Source organism: Carassius auratus, unplaced genomic scaffold (genome assembly GCF_003368295.1).
Source record: "Carassius auratus strain Wakin unplaced genomic scaffold, ASM336829v1 scaf_tig00017776, whole genome shotgun sequence".
Taxonomy (NCBI): domain Eukaryota; kingdom Metazoa; phylum Chordata; class Actinopteri; order Cypriniformes; family Cyprinidae; genus Carassius; species Carassius auratus.
The window spans coordinates 36709-50778 of record NW_020524816.1 but is presented as its reverse complement, the minus strand read 5'-3'; the positions used below and the strand labels follow the sequence as shown (position 1 = coordinate 50778).

The 14070-nt window shown below is 37.3% G+C and overlaps 2 protein-coding genes across 2 annotated transcripts; both read right to left on the bottom strand.

Annotated features, from left to right (window-relative positions):
- Positions 1-971: 971 nt before the first annotated feature.
- Positions 972-3025, bottom strand: LOC113075858 (serine protease 56-like). Its single transcript, XM_026248518.1, has 4 exons — positions 2590-3025; positions 2181-2243; positions 1886-1992; positions 972-1403 (listed from the first exon to the last, which is right to left on the bottom strand). Exons 1-4 carry the CDS (start codon positions 2747-2749, stop codon positions 1230-1232), a joined length of 504 nt encoding a protein of 167 aa, XP_026104303.1. The 5' UTR covers positions 2750-3025; the 3' UTR covers positions 972-1229.
- A 2723-nt stretch (positions 3026-5748) lies between these two features.
- Positions 5749-10730, bottom strand: LOC113075853 (serine protease 56-like; the record flags this gene model as incomplete). The annotated part of the gene is made up of 7 exons (XM_026248513.1): positions 10015-10730; positions 8177-8664; positions 7813-8002; positions 6461-6569; positions 6185-6341; positions 5923-6065; positions 5749-5817 (listed from the first exon to the last, which is right to left on the bottom strand). Coding segments are annotated over exons 2-7 (759 nt in total), but the record flags the coding sequence as incomplete, so codon positions are not given.
- Between the last annotated feature and the right edge of the window lie 3340 nt (positions 10731-14070).

Below are 14070 nucleotides of genomic sequence, written 5' to 3'. Positions count from 1 at the left end.
AAGGTGGAACAGACAATGAGCTGCAACTGTCAACTATCAATCATGCAGCCATGGCATTTCTCAGTGTTCCTTTAGGATCCTCCAGAATCTTTAGTGCTCATTCTGAAGCCCAGAGGATTGTCATCAGCTCCAAATAAAGAATCAGAATGATGTTTGTTAGTAATGTAGGGACACCTGTTGTGGAACAGCACAATTAGGACAGTTCCCGTATACTAAAACCCCTCAGACACTAAATCTGAGCCAAAAAAGACCCCCTGAGTTCCAGCACTGCTTCCTGCTGACAGAGATGTTCAGCTGCCACGAACTGACATGATCATAGCAAGTGCAGATTCAGGGAAGGTAAACAAGCCTTTAAATAAGGTGATTTCTGGCAGACGTTACTTCCTTTTCCCATAAATCTGAAATAGAATTGTTACATGAGAGTCAGCAGTAGTGCAAGTAGAAATATGAGTAGGAGTTAAAAGAATGGGTTAAATAAATACAACAGGAATTAAAGATTAGAATGGTGTGAAATACACACCTGGAAAAAAAAAGGAAGTGAAAAAATTAAAAAGTGAAAGGAGGAGAAGGGGAAGGAGCAAAAATGAGAAAAGAAGGAATAAAGGGGAATGGGAAAAAGAAAAAGAAAGGAAGAAAGAGGGAGGTTAAAATGAAAGTGAATTGCTCAATTTAATAAAAAAAATATTGTAGCTCATACTGTATACCACAATGGTATTTTTATTTTATCAATGCACTGTCATATACAATATATATATATATATATATATATATATATATATATATATATATATATATATATATATATATATATAGGTAATTAAAAAAAGAGTTCTTGACAAGCTCATGAGAACAACCTTTATTTAAATATGGTTAAATCTTTCACTCCATTTTATTCTTGATTTTTTTTTTCATATAAAAAATACAAATAAATATATAACAAACATCAAATATAATATCTGTACAGTTTGCAGCACAGACAGGAGGATCAACCTCTGTTCCTGTGAAATAAGTTAAGTCAGGGTGGACATACAGTCACCGTCAGTCCAGTCTCAGTATGCAGTGACCAACTCAAAAGTGGCAGCTGTCCTGTGATGACTCTAGGAAAGAGGCCCCTTCCAGTCATTTCCATAGCAGCAGATCATATTAGAGAGTCAAGGATGTAATAACGTTTAATGTTGGGGATGCTGTTTCAGTTCAAGTTTACTTTCAGCAGCTTACATGAGTGTGTTTTACGTTTTTAGAGCACCAAAGGCAACAGCAATGATGCGTGGCATGCTGCGGTAGAAAGCCTCATTCTCTAAACCCACCAAGCTGTAAAAGGTCAAAGGTCGTCCACCAACAGTGGCCTTGATCCGTGACTGATACAAACCACGTTCATTCTTAGAATTCAGGTCAACCAGCACCTGAGATGATGAACACACATAAAGAGATACATACAAAATTAAAATCCAGCACCACAGAAACATAACATAAATTACAGATGTTTGGGGTAAGTAGATTTAACTAAGGTGCATTAAATTTATCAAAAGTGAAGGTAATGTAGAAGGCATTTATAGTATTTTTTTTGTCTTTTGAACTTTCTACTCATCAAAGCATCCTTGAAAACCAAAATATTAAGCAGCACGACTGTTTTTAACATTGATAATAAGAAGAAATGTTTCTTGAAAAGCAAATCAGCATATTAGAATGATTTATTAGAATGGAGTAATGAGTGATGGATTTGCCATCACAAGAATAACTGATTAGTAATATAACTGTATAATAACTACTTTAATATTACAAAAACTTAAAGACCCCTAACTTTTAAACAGTAGCGTATATATTATCATCTAATACAACTTCTGCAGAGTGTGTCTAGTACCTTCTGCGACACACACACACTCACCTCCTGGAAGATCATGTTTATGCTGTTAGAAGGAACAGACAGGATCCAGTTGTACATCTCGTTGGTGGTGCTGACCAGCTGTGCTGATTCAGTCACTCCTGAGCAAACTACAAAACACAGAGAACAAAGCCTTTAAAAACAGTAAATAATAAAAACTAAGATTCCTTAATATAAATCTAATGTTAACCTCATATTCCTCCAAATAATATGAATGGCACAGCTGACGTGTGTAGGCTCTATGACACAATTTTCAATGAATAGAAATGCAAAATGTAAATTAAACGAGAAACTGTACCTTTTTCACTGGCTCCTCGTTTCTGTCGCTTGTGTAGATCTCTCTTTCTCCTCCACAGGAGCTCTGAAACAATAATTAGTCTTTATTTTTATTAAATGAATAATGCATTTTTTTGTAATTAATTCAAATAATTATAATCATTTTATTTATAAATATATATTAGGCTTACTATATTAATATTCCTGATTGTCCTAATGTCTTTGAAATGTTAAATTTAGTCTGAAGCTTTTATTTTTGTATTTGTATTTACATTAATTCTTTTCAAAAGTATATATGATTTGAATTTAATAGGTGAAAAAAAAAATCCAGTAATTGCAGAAAAGTCCTTTTAACAACTTTTATGAATTAAAGTTTCCTGTTATTCTTCCTCAATATTTTGGCACTCCGTTTTTTCATTATTAACTCTTACTTTTGAAGAGTGGCTGTTGAAGCAAGGGCATCTGGGTAGGGACAGGGTGTTTTTCAAGCACTGAGTCAGAAGGTTCCTGGTTCTTGAGTTTCAGCGGTTGTGTTGAAGGCTCCACAGATCTGGATGTTGTATCCATGTCATCCCGAGGGGATGCTGTCATCACCGGACGTCCTGTGACACTCCCTGTGCAGCTTCCTCTCAGAGCTTTATATATCAGAGCAGTCAAAATGTCAGCTGACAATACAGACTCCCTAGATTTGGCACGATTATCCTGTTGTTGTTTTCCAGTGCTGGTAATGGGGAAATCCCTCTGAAACAGTTGGTAGTCCAATTCTGGTATGACAGGAATGTGCAATGATTCTAGTTTGGAACGCAGGATAGCAATGGAGGAGCGCAGTGATCTGTCGAGCTGCTGAAGAGGTGCTTTTTCACTCTCCTCATCCTGAAAATTTAATCAAATGACCATCAGCGTTAGCTCATTGTGAAATGCTGCTCCATCATATTAAAGCCATAGTTTAAGTTAGACACGTTTACCGGTGTGAAGAGTTGTTGCTCCTGAGACAGTTCCTGTGAGTTCTTCAGTTCTTTGTTTTGATCCAGATCTTCAGCAATGCCTGTAAGGTAGCTCTCCCAGTCGTCCACCAGGGGGCCCACTTTCTGGAATAGTGCTGGCCGGCCTACCTGCTCTTTGAGAATAATTTGTTGGTTAGATGTATAACAAAATGGAGAATAATAAATACAGATTCTGAAAGATATTTCATGCTGGAACGCACTGTATACATACTCATGTGCTCTGATTGAAGCAAAAAATCAGGAAAGTTTAATGGCTCTACCTGTTTCAAATGCATTTCTGCGTCTTCGTGGTATATGAGCAGAGCTGTACACATTCTCCACCAACTGAGGAAGAGTCTGAGTGAAGAAGGTCAGATCGACTTTATCTCTGATATAGTCATCGGCCCTCTGAAGCAAGTCCAGAAGAGTCTGCAGGAAGGAATGCAGCTCTGTAAAGAGAACGACAGTGGACGGTGAGAAAGGCAGTAGTTGGAGGAAAGGGAAATATATTTTATAATATATATTCAAATAAAACACTGTTTTACTGTTTTTACGTTATTTTTTAAAAGTACACCATGAAATGACTAAATGTAAGCATAGTTAAAATCTATTTATTTATGTTTACTGACATATTGTTTGAGTCTTTATAAAATGGAAATTAAACTTTATTTGGAGTATCACTTGTGAATAACGCACATTTCTTAATTTTAAGCCTAATATCACTACTGATGAGGATTTTATGATCTTTGAATAATATCAGTCTTTAAAAGCAAGATATTTAAAGTGCACCTTAAAGGGGGGGTGAAATGCTATTTCATGCATACTGAGTTTTTTACACTGTTAAAGAGTTGGATTCCCATGCTAAACATGGACAAAGTTTCAAAAATTAATTTGTACGTTTGAAGGAGTATTTCCGGTTTGTCACAAGTTTCGGAAAGTTTTTTTTCGAGTATGGCTCTGTGTGACGTTAGATGGAGCGGAATTTCCTTATATGTGTCCTAAGGCACTTCTCCCGGAAGAGCGCGCGCTCCCGTATAGCAGAGCACTGAGAGCACAACAGACGTTAACTGATCAGAGCGAGAGCATCGCGAAATGTCACAAAAGAAGTGTGTTTTTGGTTGCCAGGGCAACACAACCCTGCACAGATTACCAAAAGAGAAACAGCATTAAGGGACCAGTGGATGGAGTTTATTTTTACAGAGCATCAACAGAGTTGAGTGCAAGTGTTTTTGTTTGTTCCCTGCATTTCGAAGATGCTTGTTTTACAAACTACATGTACAGCTTAAAAAAAAAAAAAACGACATAAAGTGGAACATTTTCCAAAACCGCTAAGCAAATATATACAGTTTCAGTACATACCACATAGAGACGTCGTTGCTGATGCTGCTCTTGTTCAATTTCAGCCTCTGGATCTGATTCTGGATCATAAATATACGCTGAATCTGACTGTTAGCCATGGTTTGTTTTGGATAATGTTTTTTTCCTCAAGGTAAAGTCACAGCTTCCAAACGCTCTCAACGCAAAAGCTTACTCGCGCTCGTGATTCTTTAGCTCCGCCCACACGTCACGCCTCCAGTCGCTCGTGTTTTTCCGGGAAAAATCGGTACAGACTATCTTATTATCTTATAATAAAACGAAAGACTTTTTGGAGTTATGAAGGATGCAGTACTACTCTATAGGTACTCAAGATTAACAGGATATTGAGTGAAAACGAGCATTTCACCCCCCCTTTAAGTTTACTTAACATGAAATCAAATACACTTTAGTTTACAGTATTTACTTTTCACTAGGATAAATTTATGAGCTTAAAGTTAAAGTTAAAGTTACATGTAGATTTCTTTTAAAACTAGTTTAAATTCAAAAAATTTTTTAAATTGATTAATTTCATAGAAGTGAGCCAAAAAGTGTCCAACGTACATGTAAAACTCCTTCGATGCAGTTTAAAAAGCATCACAGAATACACTCTTTTAAGGTGCAGAGCTAGTCAACAAAACTACATATTTCCATTTATGTTACTTCATAGTATACTGACTTTACTATTATTCCAAACACTGAAAAATATTCATATTAAATAATGAGCATGCACATCCAAAGTAGCACTTGTACTGTACTGTACTGTAGGTTAATTCTGTTGAAATATGTAATTTGGTCTGGATGACTTACGGCACTTTTTAAACCGGCTTTGGCATTTGTCCTGAGCGAGACGCTGGCAGGCAGAGGGGTCGAGGGTTGGAGAGCAGGATAGTGTGTAGAAGTGGCAGAGCGTGGTGAATTCTGACATCTGCTGTTCTTCAGACAGCTCTGTTGTCTTAAGCAGCTCAGGACATGTGGGCTCCCGACTCCCAAAAGACTCTGGAATTTGGAGAAGGGAATATAAAAAAGATTTTGCAGGATTTGTGGCTTTCCACACAATTTGGATTTGTTACCTTTCACAGAAAGAGTAGGAGGGTTTAAACTCAAGGCAGTGGAGATTTCTTTGTTTCAGTATTGTGTGTGCAACATGTTGAGCAACTCACTCTGTATCTCTGTCATGACCCAATCAGAGAAGGCGGTGACCCGTGTGTAAACGCCAGGCTTTCCCCTCTCCCCACAGCCATCCCCCCAAGAGGTGATGCCAAACAGTTGAAACCGTCCTGATAAACTGTCCTGGAAGATCAACGGCCCTCCAGAATCACCCTGTTGAAATATTCAAGTCAGATGCAGTGCTTATGAAGCAGATATGATGTTTCTTCATCAGGTGTGGTGTCCATAATGCAAGCTAGGATGATAACGTGGAGATACCTGGCATGAGTCAATGCCTCCAGACAGGTACCCAGCGCAGAACATGGTGTTCGTGAGCAGCTCCTTCCCCAGTGCACTGTGACAGGTGCTCTGAGTCAGCAGGGGCACCTTTGCCTCCATCACCACATCTGCAGAGGGTCCGTCTACACTCATACAGAGAATCAAGACAAACATAACATAACACTTCACGGCATTCTAAGCAAACATTGTGTGATATTACTGAGCTCTTTTTCTAAAATATTAGCTATGCAGATTGTCTTACCCTCATACAAAGAGCCCCAGCCGGCCACCAAGCAGGGTGTACCAGCCGGTGGATCGAGGTCAGAGGGCAAGCAGACAGGTGTGACCCGTTCAGACAGAATAACTGGAGAACTCAGCTCTACCAGGGCAATGTCGTTATTAAATGTCTTTGGGTTAAACTACACCACGAGGAAAACATTGGACACAGATGGGACACATTTAATAATAATAAAACATTCTGCATTGTTTTAAATATTTTTAGATATATAGTATTACAACAAAGTTTTTTTATGTTTACCTTTGGATGAGCGATGATGCGATTGACTTTCATGATCTGCTCATCAGGGTCAGTTTTTGTGAGGTCAAACTCTCCCACTACAGCTGTCCAGTAACTCTCACCACGGCTCCTGTTTGGGGAGATACATTTTATATGTTCACAAAATAAGTACATAAGTACATTCACAAATAGAACAGTACCACAAAGCACAATTTATTTATTTTTAATGTTATGGCACATTTAATTGCTGTTAAAATTGTGTATTGTTCACCTATTTTACAACAAGTCGCTAATAAAACAATCCACCTGTTTTATAGACCTTATGCATCAGAGAGACAAATGCACAGAAAAACTTACATTTTTGCGGGAGCTCACTGTTAAAGAGTAATTAGCTGGTGAAGTGTTTTGACTTATTGTAGAGCTAATGAAAGTTATCATGTTCATCATAATGATCATAGTGTTAGTAACAACAAATGTCAGTTGACCAGGAAGATTTAAAAACTAGCGTTTCATTCATACATTTCTTTTGACTTTGACCTTACGCTGTGGAAATACAAACCATAGGACAGAAGACAACGAGCGCAGTGCTGAAAAGGGGCAGGGCTACGTGAGGTCTATAAAAGTGCAAAATCATTTAGTGCCTTCAGTGGAAAATTTCTTATCCATACCAATAGCGAGATTTTAAAGTAGAAATGCAACAGTTGCGAAGGTTATTTTTTACATGTATTAGGTTGCAGATTACAAGTTACCCTATTAAAAATGTAATGAGCCGTGTATCTCAATTATTTTATTAATGTAACTGATTACATTTAATAACTTTTGGATTACTTTTCAAAATTTCTAACAAATGTTTTATGAATTAAGATTTTATACACACACACACACACACACACACACACACACACACACACACACACACACATATATATATATATATATATATATATATATATATTAAAGCACAGCCACCACAAGATCAGACTTTAGCACTTATTTTTACTTTAAGATCGTGGGAAATAGTTTAATAGCTAAGATAGATACTAAGATAGAATGCCTTGGTCAATCTTAAAGAATAAAACACAAATGCCTCCTCACATATTTTAGAGCAGTAAATGCAATTTGGGAAATATGTCAATTAAATCTTTATGTGTGTGTAAAAATATTCAGATAATCGTTTTAGACATTTTCAAAAGTAACTGTAATTTTTTCTCACTAACTGTAACTTATTATAGTTCTATTTATTTTGTAATTAGATTCTTTAATGCCATTGCACATAACTAATTACTTCCAAACACTGAAGATATCCCGCCTAACATTAAGTTTCTAAATTATGTAGTTATGTATTTTGTAATACATGTATATGTATTTTTTACCCAGCAAAGCAGTGGGCAGCAGTGAGGACCCAAGAGCTGTCAACCAGAACACCCCCACACATCAGAGCCCCATCCAGCCGAAGGTTCACCAGCCATGGCCAGCTGCCCAGAGGAGCAGGAGATCCCCCCATGATACGAGAGCGAGGCTGTGTCAGGTTTTGCGAGACGGCGAAACGCTGGCCACACACAGCTACACAAAGGAAGCCAAATGATCAATGTCAAAGCTGAAATTACATTAAAAGGGAGCTTTATTATTTATATTTCAGTAAAACTGAAGGTTGATTTTTAAAGAAACATTTAAAAGTTCTTAGTATGTTTACATAATCCACTGAATTTTTTTATTTTTGTGTTTTTTTTGTTTTACCCTGTGCTGTGGTCTGTGTGGTCGGCTCCAGGTTCTGCATGGTGTTGAGCAGACTGCACTGCAGGACCCGAGCGCTGCAGCTCTCTCCCATGACTCTGATGCACAGGTCTTTGTTCACCTGTGCAGGTGTGCAACGATGTCTGTAGAAGCCACAGGCCTGACTCAGCAACCAGCTCCTCTCTCCTTCATCAGCTTCCTTCTGGGCGCGAGATATGACCTCACAGCTCGGCTCTGACTGTGTGTCCTCTGGAGATGCTACAGAGTAACCACCACCATCAGCATCCGTTTTTAAAGTCAAAGAGTCAAATAAAATGTGTATTCAAGCTTACCACAAGCGCCGTTTCGCTGTCCACAGTCCTGAAACAGGCAGGGCACACACCCTCTGCAGCCAGCTTCGACTTTACTGCGGTCCGATACGGCAGCATCTACGGCAGACAGAGCGCGGGACAGAGCCGCCTCCATCACTACAGTTCCTCTATCAGACAGCGCTGTAGATAGAAGCAGAAACAGATGTAAGCAATAGTGAGTACATCCCTCAAAACATTTAATACAAAGCAAATCAAAGAAAAACATTAAAAGTAGGTATAAAGAAGAAAATTAGACATTTTAGCTCAGCGGAGCAGAAAATTGTGTTGATTTGGTGTTTATGTGTAAATTAGAGAAGATTAATGAAATATTTTTGTTTCAACAATAAAATGGTCAGATATGCATATAAACAAATACTAAAACTACAGGACAGAGACCCAACTAACAAAATATATACTAAGAATGAAACATTTAAAAACTCTTGGTTGTGCATATGTTAGAAAAACATTAATGGAACATTCCATTTGATCATTTTGCAAACATTATGATAATGTTACTTTTGAATGTTCTCTGAACAATTCACGAATTCTGTGAATGATGTAAAAATAACTTTTTTGCCATAACATTGAGAATGTTATTAAAGACCAGATGACTTTGAATTACATTTTTATTTTAACATTGCTGAAGAGAACCTTGCAAGAATGCTCGTCTGTTCCCTGTTAGGTGGGGAGAAATCCAACATTTGCAAACAGTCTGAAAAGATTTCTTCAGCAAAAACAAATCCATTGGGAGTTTCTCAATATATTACTGGCTGTGATAAAACTACATTTATATAATACATTATGTAAAAAAATGTATATATAAAAAAATCTATATGTGTGCAGTATTTTACTAGTAATGTTTTTTTCATCAGGACAAGTGAGCAAAGTCATGCTCAAATCAGCACTAAAGACACCAAACCCAAAGTTCAAACACACCGATTCACATTCAGCCGTCCTCTCCTCTCTATATCCCAAAGAGTGAGAGAGACATCAAAGCTGATTGAGATCTTAATGAACGGCCTGAACTCTGGCCTCTGTGGTGACTATGCTAAACTCCTGAACACAGTCTCACTGTGATGGCACACAAGTCGCACACAATGACTCTGGTTGCATTTTGGTTTAACCTTTTTTTGTTGTTGTTGTTGTTTTGAGCAGTTCTACATTTGCAACACTTTGGCAACAGGATTATTAAAAAGAAAAAGAAAGCATAGTCATGAGATTGGTTTGGATGTCACAGTGTTATTGCATCTTCAACTTGTAGTTTTACACTCTCAGTCACTGAGGCAGAACCTTAAAGTACAAAATCCAATGATACATATTTGTACTTTATTTACCTTTAAATGGTACATGTTAATACCATATAGCTGTGTATCAGTAACCTACCTAAAGTGTACATATTAATAGCTTATAAAAGGGTTCTGCCCCAGTGACAGTTTTGTATCTTTCTTCTAAGAATGTAGAAACAGCCAAAATGACTAATACCTGGCCTACCTTTAAGTGCACTCTGTGGCATTCTGTACACTTCTCTCGCTGGTGGCGCCCCACCACACCAACCAATCAACATCAACATCAGCAGTGACATTGCACCCATGATTCCACTTCACCTGTCCACAGGTGAGTTTTTCTTAAGAAGTTCCACTTAAAAGCACAGGTGCATGGACACAAATCAGCTCCTTTCGTATCAAGCGTCCCACCTCCTGGCTGGCTTAGCTTTTTCTCACACTTCCTCTCGGAGGACCTGTTGGTGAAAGAAGCTGATGGAACAATGGAAGAGCATGGAGCAGCCCTCCAGATATATGCAAAAGCACTGGACCTCTCCCTGAGGGGTGGGCATCAGGGCCAATGCACTCCCAGTTGAATTCATTAAGACGATGAGAGCAAATCACGAGGAACTTGCCAATGCTGGAAATGTTCTGTGGTGAGAGAAAAAGAGGGTAAGAGAAAGAGAGCTGGATGGGTAGGGGGCGGGTTGTTTGAATTCATTAACGTTAGAGAAAGACCGAGAGGAGGGGGTGAGAGAGAACGAGAGAGGGAGCATCTGTCATTCAGCCAATCTCTGAATGAGAGCATTGTGCTCCTCCCTGAGAGTTCAAAGCGAGCGAATGTGGTGATCACAGGCACGCCGACCTCCTTGATCACTTTCACGCTTTTATGTGCTCCATTAAAATATTGTCAGTACAGATCATTGCATCTTTCTCAGCTCAGCATAGCCTCGTTGCATAAAAACATACAACATTAAAAAACAACAGTTCATCATTTGTTTACTCTCTAGTGGCAGAGGGTTCGTAGAAAGGTTTGGGTTTTGCTTGCTAATTTGTTTGGCAGTCCCAGAAGTTGTTTTCTATTGTAAATCTTTTTCGAAAACTTTTTCAGTGACATTTCAAAAAACAAACTGAAGTTCAATATTAAAATCAAATTTTAACTTTTTTCAATATCTGTTTCACAAAATCAAATCTAATGCTGAGTTCTGCATAAAAGTACGACTAAATCATTGTAGAGTATATGGAAGTCTAATTTCTCCTGTTGTTTCATAGGAATGGCTTGACATGTTTATATTCAGATGAAAATGATTCCTTTTAAAATAAAATAAACATATTATGTGGTAACTGGTAGATTAAACTACTCCCTCATAGTAATTCATAGTTGAATTGTCTTCCATTTTTAAAATTATAAAAGCAAACATCATCAGAGAATAGTTTTTGCCAGTGGTTTGCAACCTTTTCTGGCTCCAATTGATTCATGAAATAATGGCACAATTGAATGACTGTTCTTTTCTCAAATAAGGCAGGGTGTGGTGATAATGAAACATTAATTTTATGTTGTCACATGGTTTCAGGGTTGTAGTGTCTCTTTAAAGTGGACTCATGACAGGCTTTGTGACAAAGTGTGCAGAGATTAGTGAGTCCAACTAAAGGACAAGACAGGAACATTGTGTAATCTACGTGTGCTGAGTCTGCAGTCAGGATAAGAGACCCAAATTGGAGTTATGTTTGAGCCAACTGAGCAACTGAATACAGAGAGGGCATGCGGAGCAGCAGGCCACTTTCAAAGTGCTTCACTTAACGACTGAGAGAGAGAAAGACCTACTTTGAAAAACAGCACCACATGAGATAAAGTGTGGATGTTTGGTAAGAAGACAGAAACAAGCCAACATCTAATTCATCACTTTGTAAGCAATATAAAAGGGTTGTCCTGGTGAATAATGCTTTAAAATACTGAAAAAAAGAGAAAAACGTAAACAGATCGAAAGATATCAAATGGAAAGATGGAATTAAAGAGTAAGAGTCTCCCTGTCTTCCATTCTTCTCCTTTTTTGGCATGGAGAATAATAACAGGAGCCGACAGTGTGTTCCAGGCGTACCATGTGGCCCCTCCACAATGGTTTTGCCATCCTGCTGCCAACTGAAGCACTGAGGGATGGCATGTAAAAAAAAAAAACAGGCGGCTGGTCTCCATTCATCTTTTGCCCCATTCCCTCCCTTTGCCCTGCTGCTCTCTTTGATGTTGCCTGATTAATCTGCCCTCCGGTCCCTTCGGTTTCTCTTGTCCACTTTGTGGTGCTCTGCCCCTCTCCTCCAAGATGCTGATCACAGCACTAAAGGCAAAAGCTGGATTCAAGGAAAAAGTTTTGGAAAAAGGGAGAGAGCAATGGAAGAGACTTTCAGTAGTAGTGTTCTGTTAGGAAAAAGTGACCAGAAAGACCAATGAATAGCAGACAACTTCATACTAAAGCAATGTTCTTGGTTAATTAACCATTCATCTTTACACGATTTGTGGCATTTGGTTGATAACCTCAGAAAATGATTTTTACAAACTAATGTCTAAAGTAATGCACTTGCAGAAGACTGGAAGTGTATGAAGCAATGGATTAGGTTTAAAAGCACAAAAATTTAAAGCTCATATTTTTGACAAACCAAACATTTTTTGTTTTTGTTGTTGTTGTCCAAGTTTAAACACATTATTTTAGAAGTGAGGCAACTGTGCATTTACTGCACAGACAAGTTTTGTCAAAATAGTGTAATGTCAAAAGGTAAAACATAAAAGTTTGTGTCTATACTTGCAGAAAATATTTTCGACTAACACTACCAATGAAAATAATATATATATATATATATATTTTTTTTTAAGAAAAATATTAATTAATGGATCAAAGGAGACACTAAAGGCATTAATATTAGAAAATATATTCATTTCAACTCTTAAATTTCTATTTATCAAAAAATCTTGAACCCCCAAAAAGTCAGTTTCATTCAAAATATTAAGCAGCACAATCATATAAATTGATAATAAGAAGTATTTCTTATGCATCAAATCAGCATATTAGAATAATTTCTTAAGGATCATGTGACATGTGAATTCAGCTTTGCTATCACAGGAATAAATTACATATTAAAATAGAAAATCGTATATTTAAATTGTAACAATATTACTGTTTTTACTGTATAATCAAATAAATGCAGCTTCGGTGAGCATAAAATAAATTTTTCAAAAACATTTAAAAATTTCATATTTTTGAATACATATTGCAAGAACTTTTTTCAAAACTAATTTGCTGACCCAGGACAGTCGCAGAAGACAAGACTGTCTTTATGTAGTTTAGCTCTACAGAAGTTAAGGATGTGAGAAACCACTCATGTCGTCACAGCCTTGGGGTCTGACGCACAATTGGAGCAAATGAGAGGGCAACTTGAGTTTGTGTGTGAGAAATTGTCAGCTTTTTCAAAATTATAGGGGGCAACAGAGGGAGGTTACATAAAGACATGTCACACGAAAACAAAAACGACACCCAAACAAGCCCTTCACATAAAAAAAACCTGCGCAACAATAATGCTGAATAACACACAGGTATTGTGCACCAGTTATGAAACCATTTGTCTCTATTGTCTGGTGCTGAGAACAATTGAAAAGTGGGTCAGTGGGCTGAAAAAAAATCAGCTCCCAACATTTCAGTTTGAGCAATTTTTTTTCCCAGAGAGCATTTTCTCGGTGACATGCACGACCCCATTAGCTCATGTACCAAACTCTTTCAGAACACAACCTCAATGACGATGACATCTGTCTGTATTAGATGATTAATTAAAAGGGTCGCACTTTGTCTTATATTTGTACTAATAATTTTTCCCCTACAGTCCATTTATAATGTTAGTCAAGTTGTTTTGCAACAAATATGTCATTTTCCTCCCCCTTGCAATTCTGATAATTCTCTCAGAATTGAAAGATATATACTCAGAATTGCTATATATATATATATATATATATATATATATATATATATATATATATATATATATATATATATATATATGTATTCCAAAAATATAATCAACTTTGTGAGAGAAAATTTTTTTCCAATTACCTTTCTTATATATATATGGTTGGGTGGATTCAGAGAGAAAAAAATCTGGACTGAGAGATTTAACCTTGAACCTCTGCAAGAAGAAAAAGTCTGGATTTTGAGATATACACTCAGAATTACAAGGGGGGAAAAGTTTGAATTATGAGCTAAAATCACCTACAGACACAAACAAAACAGGAAGTGACATCTGT